The sequence below is a fragment of the Labeo rohita genome, chromosome 4 (assembly GCF_022985175.1).
Source record: "Labeo rohita strain BAU-BD-2019 chromosome 4, IGBB_LRoh.1.0, whole genome shotgun sequence".
Classification (NCBI taxonomy): domain Eukaryota; kingdom Metazoa; phylum Chordata; class Actinopteri; order Cypriniformes; family Cyprinidae; genus Labeo; species Labeo rohita.
Genome location: NC_066872.1, coordinates 43,087,235 through 43,108,032, shown reverse-complemented (window position 1 = coordinate 43,108,032; position 20,798 = coordinate 43,087,235). Strand labels below are relative to the sequence as shown.

At 30.2% G+C, this 20,798-nt stretch overlaps 2 protein-coding genes across 2 annotated transcripts; one reads left to right on the top strand and one right to left on the bottom strand.

The window, feature by feature from the left end:
- The first annotated feature begins 824 nt into the window (after positions 1 to 824).
- On the top strand, positions 825 to 3,106 carry LOC127164467 (cytochrome c oxidase assembly factor 6 homolog). Its single transcript, XM_051108431.1, has 3 exons — positions 825 to 989; positions 1,170 to 1,328; positions 2,881 to 3,106. The coding sequence occupies exons 2-3, from the start codon at positions 1,185 to 1,187 to the stop codon at positions 2,974 to 2,976; spliced, it is 240 nt and encodes a 79-aa protein (XP_050964388.1). The 5' UTR covers positions 825 to 989; positions 1,170 to 1,184; the 3' UTR covers positions 2,977 to 3,106.
- Positions 3,094 to 20,389, bottom strand: slc13a4 (solute carrier family 13 member 4). The gene is made up of 16 exons (XM_051108430.1): positions 19,759 to 20,389; positions 15,426 to 15,554; positions 13,951 to 14,087; positions 13,694 to 13,869; positions 13,551 to 13,611; positions 13,432 to 13,462; positions 12,305 to 12,379; positions 12,031 to 12,218; positions 9,822 to 9,941; positions 9,638 to 9,739; positions 9,419 to 9,520; positions 7,928 to 8,034; positions 7,608 to 7,738; positions 5,797 to 5,958; positions 5,557 to 5,694; positions 3,094 to 3,847 (listed from the first exon to the last, which is right to left on the bottom strand). Exons 1-16 carry the CDS (start codon positions 19,876 to 19,878, stop codon positions 3,710 to 3,712), a joined length of 1,917 nt encoding a protein of 638 aa, XP_050964387.1. The 5' UTR covers positions 19,879 to 20,389; the 3' UTR covers positions 3,094 to 3,709.
- Positions 20,390 to 20,798: the final 409 nt, after the last annotated feature.

Genomic DNA, 20,798 nt, shown 5'->3' with positions numbered 1-20,798 from the left:
AATTGATTTACCTTGTAAAAAAACATCTCGGTTATAATTCAGCTATCCGACAAATTCCAAATCTTGTTATTGGAGGTTTAAATGTAATAACTCACGCATTAGAAAACGTCTTACTCGAGATGTCAGCTGTTACCCAAAAGCACTCATGAAGTGGAAACAATTCTTCCTCATACTTCCTACTGAAAAAATATGGTTGGCATCTAATAAATTTTTACTCCCAAATAAGGTAAAGGAAATACATTTTAAGATATTGCACAGGTACTATCCTTGTAACACCTATTAACAAGTTTAGAAAAGATGTCTCACCTAAATGTTCATTTTGTAATTTAGAAAATGAAACTCTTACACACTTATTTCATAACTGTAAATGCTCTGAAGATTTTTGGAAGCAGGTATCTAGGTTGATTTTTGATATATTTTATAAATTAATTAAAATAGATGAATCTATGATCTTTTTTTTTGAATTGCAATACTGGATCAGAGGTAGTAGATAACACTTTAAAGGTGTTAATACTTCTTGGAAAGTTTCATATACATAAAACAAAGATAATGTCTATTACTCCCTCTTTTAATTTTTTTTTGTAAAGACCTTAATATATTTTATGACTCATTGATTTCAGTTACTAGAAACAAGAATGTTATTTGTAAAATTTAATGTTTTACCCTCCATGATGCATACTTGTTATATGTATCCCCCACTTTTGTTTATTTTCTGTTTGATGTTAAGTACCTTTGTATTTTTGTTTTTGAAAAATAAAAAAAAAGAGAGAGAGAAACTGAAGTGTTTTAAGTGCACCATCTAGCGGTCACTGAATGAACTACAGTTTACACAACGGCTTGAGTCATCAGAGAGCGACATGTTTAGTTGCATTACTTCCTACATGCTTAACGCGTCCTTGGGACTCCTGCATTTCAGAACATGACTAATGAACACTTTTATTAGTTTAATAATAATTACAGACAGTGTATGAGGTGATGCACCGCGTTTGGTAAGCGCTTACAGTATTATGATTTCATTACAGAGCTGATTGTCAGACACAGTTACCACTTTTGTAAATAACAGCTTGTACTCTAATTGAAATATGTAACTTTCTGTCATGTAATTTAATATTAAATATGATATTAATGTTCTTTTTATTAATGTTAATGACATGTTGACAAACCTGCAGAACACCTGAGGAGAGATGAGCGCTCCTAACGCCAGTGAACGCAAAGCCTGCTGGGCTGCCAGAGACGAGCTCTGGAAGTGTCTAGATGTCCACCAAGACCAAACGTCTGCCTGTGAGAAGCACCAGCGGGAGTTTGAAGCCAAGTGTCCTGCCCAGTGGGTCAGTCCATAGCTCTGAGTGCAGCTCAGTCAGCAAAAACATCAACATGTCCTGCATCTTTTCAGATTCATAAGGTTTTATATGTGGATCTCTGACACCTGCTTGCAAGGTGCTTGCATTTGAATGCATTTGCAGCAGCTGACATGCATAATCAGCCTTGGAGCCTCCTCATTAGTTTAAAATGAAACCAAAGCATTGAAAAAGAAGTACACTTTAGCATGCATTACGGAAATAGTATACTTTAAAATAACATACTTAAATGTGAGCTAAATGTCATGCTCTTGAACACTTAATTGCATGTTATTTGCCAATAAAAGAAAATGTATTATACTTTAAAATTAATATTAAATGCAATTACAGTGCTTTTCTTTATATGTAATTACATGTGGTATGCATTAATGCATTAATTTAATGCATTCAAATATATCTGTAATTGCACATTTTTAATGAGGAAGTTGCAGTTTAGTACATTTAATATATATTTACATGTAATGTCAAATAATGCTGTGGACAAAATTATAAAAAAAACTTTACACGTGCTTTAGTGTTTCTTTTAAGCATGATGAAATATTAAATAATTTTAAATGTCATGTTAAATACAAAAAAAATTAAATAGATTAAAAAATATTTTTTAAATATAATACTTTTTATTTTTATAATAAGATGTTAAATCATTTTAAATGTCATTTAAAATACAAAAAAATAGTTTTTAGTTTAATTTTTAGCTGATGCAAACTTTTAGTATGTTTAGTAAGTTTTTCAAAACACAATCAAAATCCAGCTTTTTTATTTTCTTTATTCTATTTTTTTTTTAAACATGAATATGCATTTTTTTGCATGATAAAATATTTAACAATTTTAAATGTCATTTTAAATACAAAAAAAAATTAAACAAATCATTTGATAACTCATTTTTAAATAAAAACACATCATAATATAATATTATAGTTTTTACTTTAATTTTTAGCTGATGCAGAGTTTTAGTATGTTCATTAAGTTTTTTTAAAACACAATTAAAATCCAGCTATTTTATTTATTTTATTATTTTATTTCCCAACATAAATATATACATTTTTGGTCTCTGTATTTCCACAATATATTTTTTTAAAATATATTGTTAATAGTTAGTGGAAAATATTTTTTTTTAAATTAAATGTTTAGTTTTTACTTCAAATAATGTTTTATTAAAAATAATTGAAACATTTTTTAAAAGACAAACTACTGTCTCTCTCATTAACTTTTTTCCTTTGTTTTTATCAATTTTTGATATTTTTTTTTAGCAGAGGACCATATAAAAATGTCAACATGTTACACTGATTTTGTATAATAAACAGCTGATCACTTTTAATTAATAGTAATGAAAGTATCTCTCTAAGTACACTTAAGTGGCCTTTAATTTTAGTAATATATTATCTACAAGAACAGCTTTTAAAAATATATACTTTTAAGATCTGAAGTGCACATTCGATACAATTCTGCACATTTTTTAAGCTATATTCTGTTGAATTTCTCAATGAATCTACATGAACTGATTGTTGTGATTCAATGGCAGGTGAAGTATTTCGCCAAACGGAGGGATTTCTTGAAGTACAAGGAGAAAATACAAAAGGAAGGCTACGAACCAACTGAAGGAGCGTCAAAATTATAGCCGTCGGAGGAAATGACGACACTGGACTCTAAAAGTTATTGCGTTTTTGTCCCGTCTTATAATTTATCTGAATGAATCTGTGCTTCAGTGTGGTGTTTGAAATGCAAAATAAATAAATGAACCAAAAATACAGTGTTTTATTATGTCTTCAGAGATGTCAGGTGAAATAAATGGATCACAGAACATATTACAACGATTCGCTGCCGGCGATAACAAAATGTTAGTTTCCTGTATGTACAACGATCAGCGGCACAGAGGTTTATGATTGCCAGGATTTTTGTGTAACGCTTGAAATGATTTTCGGTAACCAGACCACATGAACTATGTAACATTTTGGTAAGAGCATGTTAGATCCTACATGACTGATTTCAGCAGCGGCTTCATCTGATCTCCCTCGAACCTCTCAAGTAAAATAACGCAAATGTATGGCAACATTTGTTAGACGTCAGAAAATAAAGCATATATGGATATGTTACATTCGCTTGGTTCACACAAGCATCGCTGATTGTGTTTTGTAGGCACGTAAACTTGGAAAGATGTTAATCTACATCTAATGCTTTGATAGAAGTGTAAAAGAATGGTTTCCACCGACGGCGCCGTTCATTCGGTCACAGTGAGCAGTTCTGCATCTTCCGACGGACGTCCTCTTACTCCGCGGATGTAAAAAATAAGGCCTTAATCGTATTTATGTGCCTCCTTCAGTGTATATGCAATGTCCTCAGTCAAACGCCGGCTACAAGGTGCCCGTGACATTTGGCATCAGCGCCCAGGTGGGAAACTCGGAGAGGTGGAAGAGCGGCTCGCCCCACGTCATGATGGCCAACATCACCACAAAAACACCGATCAGATTCACTCCAAACCCAGCCTTTACCTGGAAAATAGGAGAAGAATTATGTTTAGATTATAGGTTTTCGTTAAAAATAAGTTAATATATATCAAATATGTTCCCCTTTTAGCTGATGCAGACTTTTAGTACATTTAAAAATGAAACATTTTTCAAAACATCATCAAAATCCAGCTTTTTTATTTATTTATTTATTTGTATTCTATTTCTTTTAGCATTAATTGACATTTTTGACCACTGTGTTTCTATAATATATATAATATAATATAATATAATATTTAGTCTTTAGATTTTAGTAAAAATATGTTTTGAAAAATTCATAATTTGCAATAAAAATTCAAAATTGCAATAATTGTTTTAAATAATTGTAATCAAATATTTTCTCCAGATGTAGTTTCACAATAAACAATAAAAAAAAATCCAGCTATTTTATTTTAGTAATGTAACTTTATTTTATTTTATTATTTGGAATTATTATTATTTTTGTTTTATCATGAATATGCATTTTTTGGCCTGTTCACCCCTCTGTGTTTCCATAATATAATATAATATAATTAATATAATATAATATTTAGTTTAAAGATTTTAGTAACAATAATGTTTTTAAAAATTGTCATAAAAAATGACAATAATTGTTTTAAATAACTGTAATCAAATATTTTCTCCAGATGTAGTTTTACCATGTTTTACAATAAATATACAATAAATAACTTTTTTAAAACACATGATCAAAAATCCAGCTATTTTATTTATTTTTTGTTTTGTTTTGTTTTGTTTTAATTTATTTTATTTTATTATTTGGAATTAATTAATTCATTTTGCTATTATCATGAATATGCATTTTTTGACCTGTCCACCCCTCTGTGTTAATATAATATAATATAATATAATATAATATAATATAATATAATATAATATAATATAATATAATATATTTCGTTATAGATTTTATTTACAATCATATTTTAAAATTATTATAAAAAATTACAATAATTGATTTAAATATCTGTAATCAAATATTTTCTCCAGATTTAGTTTTACCATGTTTTACAATAAATATACAATAACACATTATCAAAAATCCAGCTTTTTTTTTTTTTTACTTTATTTTATTTTATTATTTGAAATTAATGAATAGATTTTTCTTTTATCATGAATATGCATTTTTGGTCTGTCCACCCCTCTGTGTTAATATAATATAATATAATATAATATAATATAATATAATATAATATAATATAATATAATATAATATAATACAATATAATATTTTAATTCTATATTTTTTTTAACTAATTTTTTATTAGGCTTTTGTTATATTTATCTTAAAATGTCACCATTGTGAAAATGATTTTGTATAATAAACAACTATTAAATTATTAAATTAAATTAATCTGTCTAAAGAGCATCTTGTAGTTTTTCCATATTAAAATTATGTTTAAAACTGCAATCCTAGTTACCATCAGCCATGATACTTTTCTGAAGGCATAATTATAGCCTAAAACACATGAAAATGTTAACTATTTTTTCAGTTAATTTCATTAACGCTCAAGCACATTGTTTCTCTGTTTAAAATCATTCAGAAATGTACTTCTGGAAACAGAACAGGCACCTGCTTCACCCTTAGTTTGCTTATGAAAAACAAATGATTAATGGTTTGGCCTTTCGACCCGGCGTTCCTGGCACAGCTGCCGGACGGGACAGAGGTGATATAACAGGCTAATGTTGTTTCATACCATGTCGCTGATCTGCACGTGTCCGTAACTGAACACAATGGCGTTCGGCGGGTTTCCGACGGGCAGCATGACGCCGAAGGACACGCACATGGTGGCGGGGATGAGCGTGTGCAGAGGGTTGATGTGCAGCGTCTCTGACTGTGAGCGACAGGAGACAAACGCTCAGGAATCATAACACTGCGATCCGTCTGTGTGTTATAGATATGATGTGTGTGTGTGTGTGTGTGTGTGTTAGCTGACCAGGGCGGACAGGATGGGCAGGAACACTGTGAGCGTGGCCGGGTTGCTGGCGAACTCAGTGACGGCGGACACCAGGAGACACGCCAGCAGCGTCACGGCCCACGGAGGAAGACCGCTCATCGGCTCCAGCTGACGACCGATCCACATGGAGAGACCCGACACCTGGACCACAGACACCACATGCTTAATATATATAATCTGATGTTACATAACAGCTCTGATGTTAAATTATGATTTAATACAACATTCTTCAGAATTGTATAGACCTGTTTGTTTTATTATATTGCTGTTTTTTAAATGAGACTCAGTATTTTCCACAGATTTTTAGAGGAAATGCTACTTGCTACTTAATGTTTTGAGTCTTAGCTGACACTTTTGGAATTTTACATAAAAAAAAAAAGTAATAAAATACTTATCCAATGCATTTATCCAATGCAACTTTGCTAGTTAACCTTGCAAAGAATGTTTGGGTCATTAAAAAAAAAATAAATAAATAAATAAATAAAATAAAATATATCTGGTATTTATATAAATATCTGGTAAAAATAAAATAAAATGAAATAAAATAATAAAATTTTAGCCGACACTGTTATCCAATACAACATTGTTGGTGAATCTTGCAAAGAAATTTCAAGATCATTTTATTGTTTTGTTTTTTATTATATGAGACTTAGTATTTAAGTGTGATTTAAAGGAAATACTACTTGTTACTTTACGTTTTTGACTCTTAGCCGACATTTTATTTACAGCAACTTCGTATCATACATTATGAATAAAATAAAATAATTATTAAAAATGATATCAATTAAATTAAATTACAAATAATACAAAAATTAATTATATTAAAAATGATTTGAACTTTTAGCTGACACATTTATCCAATACAACTTTGTCAGTGAATTTTGTATAAATAAACAAATATATAAATAATAAAGAAAAAATAATAATAAAACTACAATAAAAAAAAATAATTCATTAAAAATAAAAAATAATTAGAAATAAATTATACATAAAAAATATTTAACTTTACAACTTTGTTGGTGAATCTTGTAAAAAATTATAAACGTAAAATAATAAATTAAATTAAATTAAATTAAATTAGATTGACATTTTATTCACAGCAACTTGGAATCATTACATACATTACAAAAATAAATAAAATAAAATAAAATAATGATAAAAAATTATATGAGTTAAAATAAATTAAAAAGAATAAAAACATAATTATATTAAAAATGCTGACACATTAATCCAATACAATTTTTTTGGTAAATAAATAAATAAATAATAAAATAATTAGAAATAATAAAAATACAAATATTTTACAAATATTTTTATTGTAAATATTTGTATGTAAATGTATAAAAATATTTTATTTAAAAAAATAGAAACAAATTATATATAAAAATGATTTATATCTATTGTTATATCTACTATGTTAGCTATTATTTACATTTATTATAACTTCTAGCTCACAATTTTATCCAATGTCATTTTGTTGGTGAATCTTGCAAATAAATGTTTGGGTCATATTATACATATTAAAATAAATTAAATTAAATTAAATTAAAAATGATAAGGTAAATTCTCAGTACTGTAATAAACCTAGTCTGGACACAGAATTTTAGTGCTTTTTTTTCATTAAAATAAGCATAATGCAGATTCAGTACAACAAATACTACCATGAACAAATATTATACTCTCTCCTGTATTACTGTACTGAGAACGAATTTGTTTTACATTTTAATGAACCTTATTTTCTTTATGCAAAATGTAATAAAAAATCTAATAATGTCTTGATGGGTCTGAACCTTGCATCCGGCAGCCAGTGCGTATCCTCCTCCCACCAGAATAACGATCTCCCACGGCATCAGTCTCTGGAAATCTTTCCACGTAATCATTGGGGCCAGAGGATCCTCTTCCTCCTCATCGTCATCATCACCTGCATAGAGATAGCATAGAGAAGAACGTTACCAAACACGGCCACCAGGGGGCGCCATCGAGAGCATTCACCTTTACTCTCATGTCCTGGACCCCAGTGAACCGCTTGTACACTAGACCCTGCTGAGCAAATGCGTGTGTCCGTTCTGTAGTGCGCAGCAGCCCTGCTGCGGGCAGCGTGTGATCTGACCTTTGCTCTCGCTGGAGAACGCAGATGGCCAAGGCTTTCGGGCCGGGATGAGGAAGAGGAGGAAGCCGAGCAGCACCGACACCGTGGCATCAGTCCTGTAGCCCTTCCTGCGGGACACATCATGTTTAGTGCATCTTTCTTACAATATGTGTGCATATGTTAGAGGATTAGACTTAGAGTACGGGTTAACAATAAAATAAAAACAGTAAAAAAAAAATGTAGATGACACTTTTATACAATGCAACAAAACAAAATGAAATAAAATAGAATAAAATAAAATACAACAAAATAAAATAATAAAATGCATTCAAAATAAATTATAAATATAAAATATATTGGAACTTTTAGCTTATACTTTTATCCTATGCAGCTTTGTTGGTCCAAAAAAAATTTAAAACAATAAATAAATAAATAAATACAAACAAACAATATCTTTGAATCATACTCTGTAATATTAAGAAATTTCAAATCAAATCAAATCAAATCTTTGGATCATATTCCTCTGAAATATTAAAATAAAATAAAATAAAATAAAAAGTAATAAACATAAACAAATATAAAAAATAATTATATGATAAAAATAAAATAAAAAATAAATAAAATATAAATGAAATAAAATAATTAGATTAAAAATAAATTGTAAATATAAATAAATAAATACAATTGTTTTAACTTTTATCTGACACTTTTATCCAATGCAGCTTCCCTGGTAAATAAAATAAAATAAAATAAAATAAAATAAAATAAATAGATTAAAAATATAAAATTATTTTAACTTTTAGCTAACACATTCATCCAATGCAGCTTTCCTGGTAAATTAAATTAAATTAAATTAAATCATATTCATCTGAAATATAAAAATAAAATAAAATAAAATAAAATAAAATAAAATAAGTAATAAACATAAATAAATATTAAAAATTATTTGATTAAAATAAAATAAAAATAAATAACATAGAATAAAAATAAAATATTTAGATTAAAAATAAATTATAAATATACAATTGTTTTAACTGACACTTTTATCCAATGCAGCTTCCCTGGTAAATAAAATAAAATAAAATAAAATAAAATAAATAGATTAAAAATATAAAATTATTTTAACTTTTAGCTAACACATTCATCCAATGCAGCTTTCCTGGTAAATTAAATTAAATTAAATTAAATCATATTCATCTGAAATATAAAAATAAAAAAATAAAATAAAATAAAATAAAATAAAATAAAATAAGTAATAAACATAAATAAATATTAAAAATTATTTGATTAAAATAAAATAAAAATAAATAACATAGAATAAAAATAAAATATTTAGATTAAAAATAAATTATAAATATACAATTGTTTTAACTGACACTTTTATCCAATGCATTTTTCCTTGTAAATAAAATAAAATAAATAAAAATATAAAACTTATTAAAATAAAATAAAATAAAATAAAATAATTTATTGGCTGCGTAAGGTTTACAAGAGTACAAGAGGTTTATGTACTTCTCAAAAAGTGACGTCCAGCCGGGGACGAATCCCGGCTCCCTGGTGAACCAAAGTACAGTCATCAGAATGAAAAAGATGCCCGTCACGACTTCGGGGTAGCTGTGAACCAGGAAAAAAATCCATATATTAGTCACAACATCAAAATAAAGTCTTACTGAAAACCTTCCATAACATCAGTCAGTTTCTAAACACCAGCACAAGCTCCAATTCTTGTACCTGATGGGGCCGAGTTTCTGGTACTCCTCGTAAATGCGCTTCTCAGAGAGGATTTCCCGCCTGGTCTTGCGTTTCTTGCTGAGAGAGCAAGTCTCTCTGAAACTGTGAGGAAAGAACAGCTGAAGTTCAGCAAGATCTTTTCACAAATTCATTTCAAATTCATAACGTCTCTATTTATTCTTACTTGCATCCCAGAAAGAGAAAGTGCAGCCAGATCCAGGTGAGAATCAGCATGATCAGAGCGATCGGCAGACTGAAGATGAACCACGTGCCGAAGTTGATGACTTTTGCTTCTGGGTAACGACTGAAACAGACATTTTAAAGCAAAGCTTAGTGTTGCAAACACATAATAACTTCACTGTAAAACAAGTGTTTGAACTGCTTTAAAATTACATTTTAGGCAATTTAAAATGTGAAGTTGTATTAAGTGAGATTTCAAATCTGATAGTTATTTAAAATCTGTGATAGCTAACTGAAACAGTAATTTTTACAGTGTTCATATAATTTAAAAGGCCAGTCATTATTTTATCACTATATACAGCTAATGTATGTTCTTGGTCTAATGGAGAATGATTTCCCAGTGCAAATTATTCCAAAGGGGTAAAAAAGTTATAAATAAAAAAAAATAATAATATAATAAAAAAATCTTTACAATTACTAATATTAAAAAATATTAGTATTTATGCTAAAATAAATAAGTATACAATAAATACATGTTTTAAAAAAAATAAATCAAAATTAGAAATTTTGAAAATTATTATTATTAAATAATATGTAACTTAAAACAAATATTAATTCAATTAATATTATAAAATATATTATTATTAATACTATAAAGTAAAATGTTTAATTTTTAAATAAATAAATAAATACATTTTAATAATTCGAACCTTAAAATAAAATTAATATTTATTTCAAAATAAATAAATGTTTAAAAAATAAATAAATAAATAAACTATGAAAAATAAATAATATTAATATTTTAAAATAAATATGATGAAATAAACATTAACAAAAATAAATAAATAAACGTATTAATTTTTAAATAAATATATAAGTATATTTATAAAATAATATTAATATTTATATTAAAATAAATAAATAAATATAAAATAAATAAATGTTTAAAAAAATAAATCAATAAAATAAAAAACTTTAAATTATTAATATTAAATAATAAAACAAATATCAAATAAATAAATATAAAAAATGATATTAAATAAATTATTAATTTGTAAATAAATGTATAAATAAATTAAATTTTGAAAATATTAAAATAGAATATTAATATTTATATTAAAATAAAAATAATATTTATATTAAAGTATCAAACAAATAAATGTTTAAAAATTATTAAATAAAAGAAATAATATTAAACATTATTACAAATAAATAATATTAATATTTATATTAAAATAAATATTATTAAAGAAATAAATAAATATTTAAAATGAAATTATATTAATATTTATATTAAAATAAATATTATTAAATGAATACATATTAAATAAAGAATTATATTAATATTAATAATGTATTAATTTTTAAATTAATATATAAATATATTTAAATATTAAAAATATCACAATTAATAAATATTTCATTAAAAAATATTAACTTGCTTCTCCTCTGAAACAACTTTCCTTTTCAGCTGACATCACCAGTATTTTTAACCTGTCATATAAAGATCATTCTTCACTATTTCCAATGGATAAAACAAAGTCCAAAGTAAGAAAATATGTTAATCTGAAATATGTCACATTATGAAACTAAAATGGGTGTATTTTATATACCTCACCTACACAGCAAACAAAACTCATTCAAAACTTCACATCTTGATCTTTAAATATAATTAAAACACGTTCAATCACATGAAAGCTCAATCTCAGCTCAGTCGTGCTGCGTTCAGAGGTCAAATGTCTCATTTACTTGATTCCAATGTGGAAGAAAAGGACAAGGTTCTGTTTGCACAGCGTTCAAGAAAAGCCTGGAGAAGATACTGAAAGTCGGTCGATGTGGCGCAAGGTTTCTAGCTGACCCATTTTAAGCCAATTAGTGCTTTCCATTGATTATTTCTGGAAAAATGTCAGTGATAACAGCACACAGACTATAACAGCTGTGATAGTTACTGTCAATGCAGCGCTTCGCCTGCTGAAAGAATGAAACGAGCGTCAATACAAACCCCACTGACCCATAAATGCCTGCTTTTCACTGTAATTTATATCTTTACATCAGCAAAACCAGGTTACAATACAGAGTCACCTTTGCCCAAGAAACATTGCACAAAGGAAAGGGTTATTTTTCTGCGCTTAGCATCAGGAAATGAGATTGAGCGGATTGAATCGGGTGCTTAAACAAATCCCGGCGTTTTCTCAATGCGCCTTTGAACATACTTGTTGAATTGCTCGGCAAAGATGAGGTTGGTGGAGGTGCCGGTGATGGTGATGAGGCCGCCGATGGTGGCCGCGTACGTGATGCTCAGAGACAGGCACTTGCAGATCATGTGGTCTCTCTTGGTGGGGTACAGCGAATCCCGACGGATTTTGGGCTTCTTTGGCGGAGCGGGGATGCTGATTGGAGCCTGTTTGGGAACAATTGGGATCAATGATTTCAGAAATCAAAGAAGCAGATTGTGCAGAGCTATTGTCGGCTTGCTGAAGGTCTCACCTCGGGCAGATATCCATTTGACTCTTTAGAAAACTCTGGACCAAAACCAGGCTTTAATGTCAGACCATTCAACTCCTATAGTATGAAAAACACACTTTTAAAAAATGCCCTTAATTTACCACAAAAAAACTCTTATTAATTTTAGTTTTTATAAAAAAATCACATTTTTTCCTCAAATAAAATGTATTTATCTGGGAATCAATCACAAATTATTTGACTTGTTTTCAGACATTGTATCTTCAAAATAGATATATTTTTTAAATGACACTCCCAAATTATGTTAAATTTAATAAACTGAACTCTTTTTAGAAAGATAATCATAAATAATAAAGACATAAAAAATAAAATAAATATAAATATAAATATAAATATATATATATATATATATATATATATATAATAAATACATTATATTTAATGACAGTAAACATGTTCTCTGTTTAAATGAAATAAGAATAAGCAAATAAAACAAAAAAATGTAAAAAAATAAATATAGAAAATAATAATAAAGAAAAAATAACTCAGAATTAAATTTTATTACGAATAAATTACATTTATTTTATTAAATCATTTATTTATTTATTTATGCAGGTTTTGTCCTCCATACTCTGTGTATTACGTGTACATTCACATTAATTATAATTGCAAAAATATCATGCTTACAATTACTTACATAAATAATTTTAAAAAATCATTTTTAAAGCAGTGTTATTTTAATTTTACTGAGATAGTATTATAGTTTTTGTTAATGTTTTTAATTTTTATTTTGTATATTTGTCATTTTGTATTTTATTTAATTAAAGTTTTAGTAACTAATTGTGTGTTAAATGTCAATGTAGTTTTTAATTATTTTATTTCAGTTTTAGTTTAATTTATTTTAGTACATAAAGGTAAACTACATTAAAAATTAGAAATGTTGCTCTTGTACATAAGTTATTTGTATTTTATTTTATTTCAGATGGCTTTAATTTTAGTAAACTATAATACATTTTACAAATAAGTTTAAATTAAAATGATACATTTTCTTATTTTATTTTATTTTAAGCATAAACCCTGTTTATTTCTTGTTTTCTTTCTAATTTCTAACAGCCATAATTATGCATGGTCAAGAAACAATTTCGCCTTACCTCACTCAGCATGCAGACTTCATGTTTTTCACTGCAAAACAAAGAGAAATTACAGTAAATAAGCTTGTTTAACACATGAAGTTTAATACAGTTGACTATATCCAGACACACTGTCTTACTTGTGCTTGCGATTCAGCAGCTCAAGGTGATTCTTGCTTGATTCTTGGTTTTCCTCTTTATCTGTGAAAGAACAGAAGATTGAAATACGGCTAATAATAACCATAATGCATGCACATAATCTCAGACTGATGCTTTGACTCACCGCTCTCCTCATCCTGTGTATCCACAGTCACAGAGTCATCGAGAGAATCGGCGATGCCGGTGCAGATGAGCTGCTGCAGTACGGCTTCAGCGATGGGCATCACCATGGCCGTGGTGGACGTGTTGCTCAGCCACATGGAGAGAAACACCGTGCAGCACATGAAGCCCAACACCAGCCTACAACACAGAACAGAAGGCATCCAGCTCACAGAGTCCATTTCTAGCTATACATTTGTGTTAAACATGCTGAATACATACATGCCAGGTTTGGCCCCGGCGATCATGACCATCCGCAGGGCGATGCGTTTATGCAGGTTCCACTTCTCAATGGAGGCGGCCAAACAAATCACCCCCATCAGCAACAACGTGGTGTCCTTAAAATACTCAGAGGCCACCTGCAAACACACATACAGACATTTTAGAATATTTTTATCACCTACGCTACATCCCAGGTATCATGGAATGTTCTCGCAACTTTCGCTAATGTTATTTTAAAAGTTATTTAGAAGTTAGGACATATATTCTAAAACAAAGACATGTTTTTGGAATGTTTTTTTTTAATTTTATTAACATTTAATATACGTTCTCATAACACTTAGAGAAAACATTCTGAGATCAACATTCTTGGAATGTTTTTGGAATGTCATTTGGACTTGAACATTCTAAGAAACATTTTTTGAAATTTTAAATAATCTTCTTATCAAATCTGGACATTTTAACATTCTTTAAAAATTTGAATGACGTTCAAATGTTGTATTTTGAGTAAAATAGAATGTTGTAAAAAAAAATTAACCTTTAAATAACATTCTAATCGCATAAGAAAACTGGATATTTTAACATTTTTAGAATATTGAAGAAACGTTCGAATAATGTTATATGTGGGGTAAAAAAAAGGACTGCAACATCAGTTCAACCCTGCAGAAAACAATGGCATTAATTATGCGGTTTTTGAATAATATTTTATTGGTAAATTAGTCAATTTTTTCTGATGTTTTTGAAGTTTCTTATGCTGTTCAAGGGTTTATTATTTAATCAAAAGATGCAGTACAAATAATAAATATTATTGCAATTTTAAAATAACTGTTTTCTATTTATTCCTAATTTATTCCTGTGATTCAAAGCTGAATTTTCAGCCAATCTATAGCATCACAAGATCCTTCAGAAATCATTCTAATATGCTGATTTGCTACTCAAAACATTTCTTGAAAGTATTAAACTATTTGTAAAAAGTATATATATATCATAACCAACCCCCAAAATCCCTGCAGTCAGCAAAAAATATTGCATAAAAAGGGGAATATTTGCCAAACATAATTACAGTATTTAAGATAACAGGTTGCTTTGTCAAGTTTGGCAATGGGATTTAGTCACATGATGCAGCATTTTCTTTTACGTAATATCTTGGCAGTGTATTGTGGACATAATAACGGGCTGGTGCGAATGAACGATCAGCAACTCTGAGAGCTGTAAAACTCTCATGCATGATGATACAAAAACACCATGACATTTTTCACCTATAGAAGCCTCAAACCCTGACGGAGAGGCTCAAATGCCTATGAATATAACTAGGTCAGGCATTTACCCCAGAAAACAGGTCATTTATTATATAAATCAGCTTTAGAAGCAATGCAAAGTCTTGCTATTCAAGTATGTTAAACATCTGACCTACAGTAGTCCGGCCTGAGCATGAATTTCTTTCCTGTTGCACAAAACATCCTACTGTATTTTCTTACCTCACTAGATTTAAGGACCCCAAACAGCGGGTACAGAAAGGCCGGGACGAGAGCGGCGGCTCCCAGCGGCACAGCTTCAGATACCCAATACACTGCTGTCACGATCAGGACGTACGCACATGATGATTCCTACAGAAACAGAAAAGAGATCAGTGCATCATTATCAACATTGTGCTTTATAATGTGATCTAAACACTGCTTTGATTCTGTATAGAAATATATTATGCAATTCTGAGAGTGACTGTGTATTATTTACATTTAAATTAAATATTATTTACATTATTTTATTTCTTCATAATTTTATTTAAACCAAATTGTTAAATTGTAACGTGCAACATGGCAGTATATAAGCACGGCTGTAATTCAGCTGTATAGGTATATATAGCTATATCGCACAGCTACAAGTGTGATATTGCATTTATACAACAATTTGACACCACGAGTGTGTAAATATTTAAGAAACAACAACGGAGTGTCTTTAAAATCCATTTTTAGGCAGAACTACTTCTTTCCGCAACAAATTTAAATGATACAGTGATACAAATGGTGAAATGGTTGGAGTTCTGTTATCACTAGAATATCACAGTCCTCTCAGCCAATCAGATTCAAAGAACAGAAAGAACCTTTTTGTAAATATATACAACATATGTTTTGAGGAAATCATTAGTATTTAAACAGAAGAGAAGATTTGTACCAGCCAAGGAGTAAATGAGTTCTTCAACCAAACTGTGACTTTAATTATGAGCAAAACAGCAGGAAACATGTGCTTCAGTCTGCAAATCAGGACAAAAATCCAAATCCGGTTTGCCCTGCCAAATATTTGGAACCGGGTGCACAACGCTTCACGTGGGTTCAGCAAACAACAAATAATCAGTGAAATACAAATATGATTTTAGCACATGTGAATCAGCTGTATAAAAAGTCTGCATGCGGAGCTTAGGCTGACCGAACAAGCATTTGTCAGGTGACTCATATTTCATAATTAATCAGATTTTATAACAGGCCAAGCGAAGCGAAGCTAATACACGCTCACACATTCCAGACATTATAAATACATCAGGCTAATGAGGAGGACGTGGAAAGGCACTGATCTGTGGCCAGTTTATGATTACTAATAGAAATCTGCCTTCTGGTATTTTCATTTTTCAATTATCAGAGAATTTTTAGTAAAGTAAGAACTTGTTTTAATTTTCTGCACACCTGATTGGCTTTTTTAGTGTTATTTCATCACATACTGAAATTAAAAAAAAAAAAATCACTCAGAAATTGCTAAAAAAAAAAGTCACAACAATGTGAGATTTTGAAGCAGAAAGGCTAAAATGTAAGTTTTTTTTAAATGTACTCCAATTATCTTAATAATAAATCATTTTTACACTTTACTGCATTATAATAATTTGCTCAATTTGTTAACATTATAATCCACTTTAATGAAAAATGCATTTACTAATCTTAGTTTATGCTAATTCCAACATTTACTAATACTAATTATTAAAATCCAAAATGTTATCTGTTAATATTATTTAATAGACCTAACATGAACAGTTGTATTTTACATTAATAAAAATAAAATACTGTAAAAAAATCACTATAAAAATTATTTTTCAAATAAAATAAAGATCATCAGAGTATGTTTTGCAAAAAAATACTATTTCAGATTTTCTACTTCAAATTTCACATTTAATTCAATTTGTTACTTGCCATTTCTTAATAATTATTTGTGAAATTTACTAACAATTTCTAAATAAAAACTGTTTCTACACCAATTTTTTGTTAGTGCATAAACATTTTGAATTAATCTTGCTCTCTCTCTCTCTATATATATATATATATGTTTGTTTGTTTTTTATTATTATTTTATATTTGATTCAGTGTGTTACTTGGCTTTTCTTAGTAATTACTGTGTTTGTGAAACTTTTACTAGCAATTTCTAAGTGAAAATTGTTTCTTTGTAAGGGAATACATTACTAATGCCGACTAATGGGATCTTATTGTAAAGCGTTACCATTTTATCAATCATGTGACATTAATAAAGTATTATTAAGTAAGTGTTGATTTAGCAAGGGCACAATGGTTCATGGCTTGTCCTTTACGGGACTTGAACCAGCAAATGTCTGTTTTTTGGCCTTTTTTGGCCTTTCCTCAGCGCTCCTGCCAAAGCTGATTATCCCTCAGCGTGCTCCTGTGTTCATAAACTCAGTCCAGCACCTTTCAGCTTTCTCATTACCACCCAACTGTGCTGAAGGACGTCAGTTATGTGGCACACTGAAGATTAAGCCTCCATTGGCACATTGCTTTTGTTCTGCTCTAATCTTATCATTGCTCAAGAAATCAGTCCATTCAGATCCAACTGATTTCTGTTAGAAGGTGCTGATGATAAAAGAAACTGATGATTTCCACAATTGATCATTAGATGATTAACACATCAAGCATCTTTATTTGGAAACGCACTTAAAACAACCCGGTACTGTTTCGACATCAACACGAGCCTCCCGGCAGCAGGACTCGCACACACATTGCATTCATTACATAATTGCTTTGTGTGAATAATTGCTTTCAGTCGGCGGGTGAGATGGGATTAGTGAACTGTTGTGAACTAACCCCTTTATTTCTGACTCTTGATGAAAAGTGCTATCAGAGAGAGAGATAAGCAAACCTGTGCAAGTGATCTAATCTTAAACATGTTTTGAAATTGCAAAAAAAGCTGTCAAGGCAGAAGATAATGACATTTCCTGATCTGTGCGCTGTTTCCCCGTTTGCCTTTTGACTTTACAGCTCTTTAGATCAATTTGAATCATGTGATTACATTATGTCGCTTTGGAAAAAAGCATCTCCCGAATGTGTAATGTTAGGCTAGTTATATTATGCATAAGACAAAGTCCATTTCTTAGACCCTGTCTTCATTCCATTCATTCATCCATTAACTGTTTTAATAACATTCACCTTCACTAGTTCATTTTAAGTAAATCCATGCAATAATTAATATTAAGTCATAAACTGCACCTATTATGAAAAATGTTTTATATGAATTATAGTTATGTCACTACAGGACACTATAGAAACCAAAAATTATCTGTTAAATGCATAAATGTCTTGTAAATGTGATTACTAGCCAATTTTCAGTAAGAACTAAAACAATTTGTTGAGTCAAATTAAAATAATTTGTTACCCGGCTGCCTTAAAATTTTAAGTTCAGTCAACTCAAAAAAGGTTTATTCAACTTGAAATGTTAAGTTGTACTAAGTGACTTAGATATTTGAGTTGAATCAACTTAAAATTTTAAGGCAGCTGGGTTACTTACCCAGCTTTTAAGTTTAACAAACACAAATATCTAAATTGTCACTTAGTACAACTTAACATTTCAAGTTGACTAAACTTATTTGAGTTAACTGAACTTAAAATTGTAGGCAGCAGTGTAACAAATTATTTTAAGATGGCTCAACAAATTGTGTTTTTTGTTTTTTACAGTGTATATATATTATTAGTTTTCCAATTTTAGAGTAAATTTTTGAATTAAGGACTCATTTTTTGGCATTTTCTGCACATTTGATTTGCTTTTTCCCATTATTTCATTATACATTGACAAATGGTGTAGATTTACTTTAAAACACTCAGAAATTGCTGGTAAATTTCACTAAAAACACATAGAAATGACACACTGAATTTACTGTGAAATAGAAAAATGCAGAAAATGCCTGAAATGCAGTTAACATGGTAAAATGCTACATCTTTAGGTGGTTTATGCACATAATCTGGCATACACAGGTATGAAAAATTCACTAAAACAATTTAGTAGGATTCAAGATGGCGCAATGCCTCTCTGCAGGATTTGCTGATGTTGGACTGCATCTAAGATCCCAATTGCTACACAAACAAACAACATCTGTAAAACCTGCCGGTGTTGCAAACAAACAATTCCCGTCAGAACCGCACACTTGAACCATCACTGCACAGACGCACGACGTGCTCTGACAGCGCACCTGGAAAGCGACCAATCAGGTGAGAGGTCGCGGCGGATCGTCGCCTTCACCGTAACCCCAAGGAGACCATAATCAATGAGTAATTAGCCTATCATAATTATCATGTGTGAGGCATTAAGTAAATTAAACTGTCTGTTTGCTTATAAAACAGCATTTTATTTATGTTTGCACACATATAAAGATTCCGTACGGACTCAAATATTCAAAATCCAGTTAAAACCACGTAGAAAGTGCTAACGTTTAAATAGACGGCATTTAAACGCACATTTTAGTGCACGTACCCAAAAGTAACCCGCGCGTAAAAGCGCACGGAGAACGCGTGTGCTGGTGGAAATGATGACGGATGATCTACTTACACTGCACGGGTGGATGAGAGGCAAAGGCAGCAGCGATAAAGGAATCATGACCACGAGAATGAGTTTCCGAGCCGTCCATATTTTTTTGATTAAGTCCATTCTGGCACCTTCCAGCCTCATGGGAGAACGCTTTGCTCAAATCAGCTCTCAGAGGTGCAAGAAGTTTCTTCACAAAGTTTTCTTCACTCCCTTTCAGCCTTTTTATGAATTATAATTGAAGTGCTGATGTTCTTGTCCGCGCAAATGAGTTTCCCTTTTCGTGCGTTTCACGCGTTGCGCGTCTTCTCAGAAAAGTTTGCATGGACGAGAGCGCGACTTTTCTCTTTGGTTCCTGTTTGAGTGCGCCTGTAGTCCTTCTAGTCCATCCAGGAGTGATTGCAGACCCTCTTATACCTCTTTCAGGACGTATTGATGAAAAGGTCACCTATGGCTCTTTTGTGTCTCCACCTGTAAATGCGTCTATCTCTGATTCGCCATGCTTTCTTTTCTTTCTTTCTTTTTTACACTGTAAAATGGCACCAGTTGCGCATAAGCATGCATGAGCTGTACTCTTAATGAACTTACTTGTTCTTGTGCGTTATAAAAGCGTTTCTTAGGATGAAGATGAAATGTGTGAATATGCGGTAAAGCTAATTTAACTTTAATCTAACCATATCTCCTCCCAGTTTAAAGCCGGACCAATCAGAGGTGAGTGAGTGGAGTTTATGAATGGATGTGGGGTCGCGGGGTTGCGATGCTCTTGAGCCAAATTGAACCGTTTACATGCAGCAGCGCCGGTTTCTCAGAATAAACGCAACAGGGATCAGAAATCACGCTGTTGAGAGTGTCTGAAAATAAAGAGCAGAAGCACCTGAATTAACACATGCACAAAAACTCGCTATAAACCCAGGAGCCTGTATGTCATGATCAGTACACAGAATGTAAGCAGGCGAGTGTATAGACGGTATATACAGTACGCTACAAGTCAAACCCTAATCTTTCATTACTATGGCTTTTTTCCACATTTTAGCATAATAGTGCAATCAACAACATGATTTCTA

What these genes read in the sequence shown, in the direction of transcription:
- LOC127164467 (XM_051108431.1), top strand. Translation starts at nt 1,185, where the DNA reads ATGAGCGCTCCTAACGCCAGTGAACGCAAAGCCTGCTGGGCTGCCAGA. An exon ending in CCAAGTGTCCTGCCCAGTGG is followed by an intron (nt 1,329 to 2,880) that starts GTCAGTCCATAG and finishes ATTCAATGGCAG; the next exon opens with GTGAAGTATTTCGCCAAACG.
- slc13a4 (XM_051108430.1), bottom strand. Translation starts at nt 19,878, where the DNA reads ATGAGGCTGGAAGGTGCCAGAATGGACTTAATCAAAAAAATATGGACG. An exon ending in CTCTCATCCACCCGTGCAGT is followed by an intron (nt 15,555 to 19,758) that starts GTAAGTAGATCA and finishes CTGTTTCTGTAG; the next exon opens with GAATCATCATGTGCGTACGT. An exon ending in GCCGGGGCCAAACCTGGCAT is followed by an intron (nt 13,870 to 13,950) that starts GTATGTATTCAG and finishes TCTGTGTTGTAG; the next exon opens with GCTGGTGTTGGGCTTCATGT.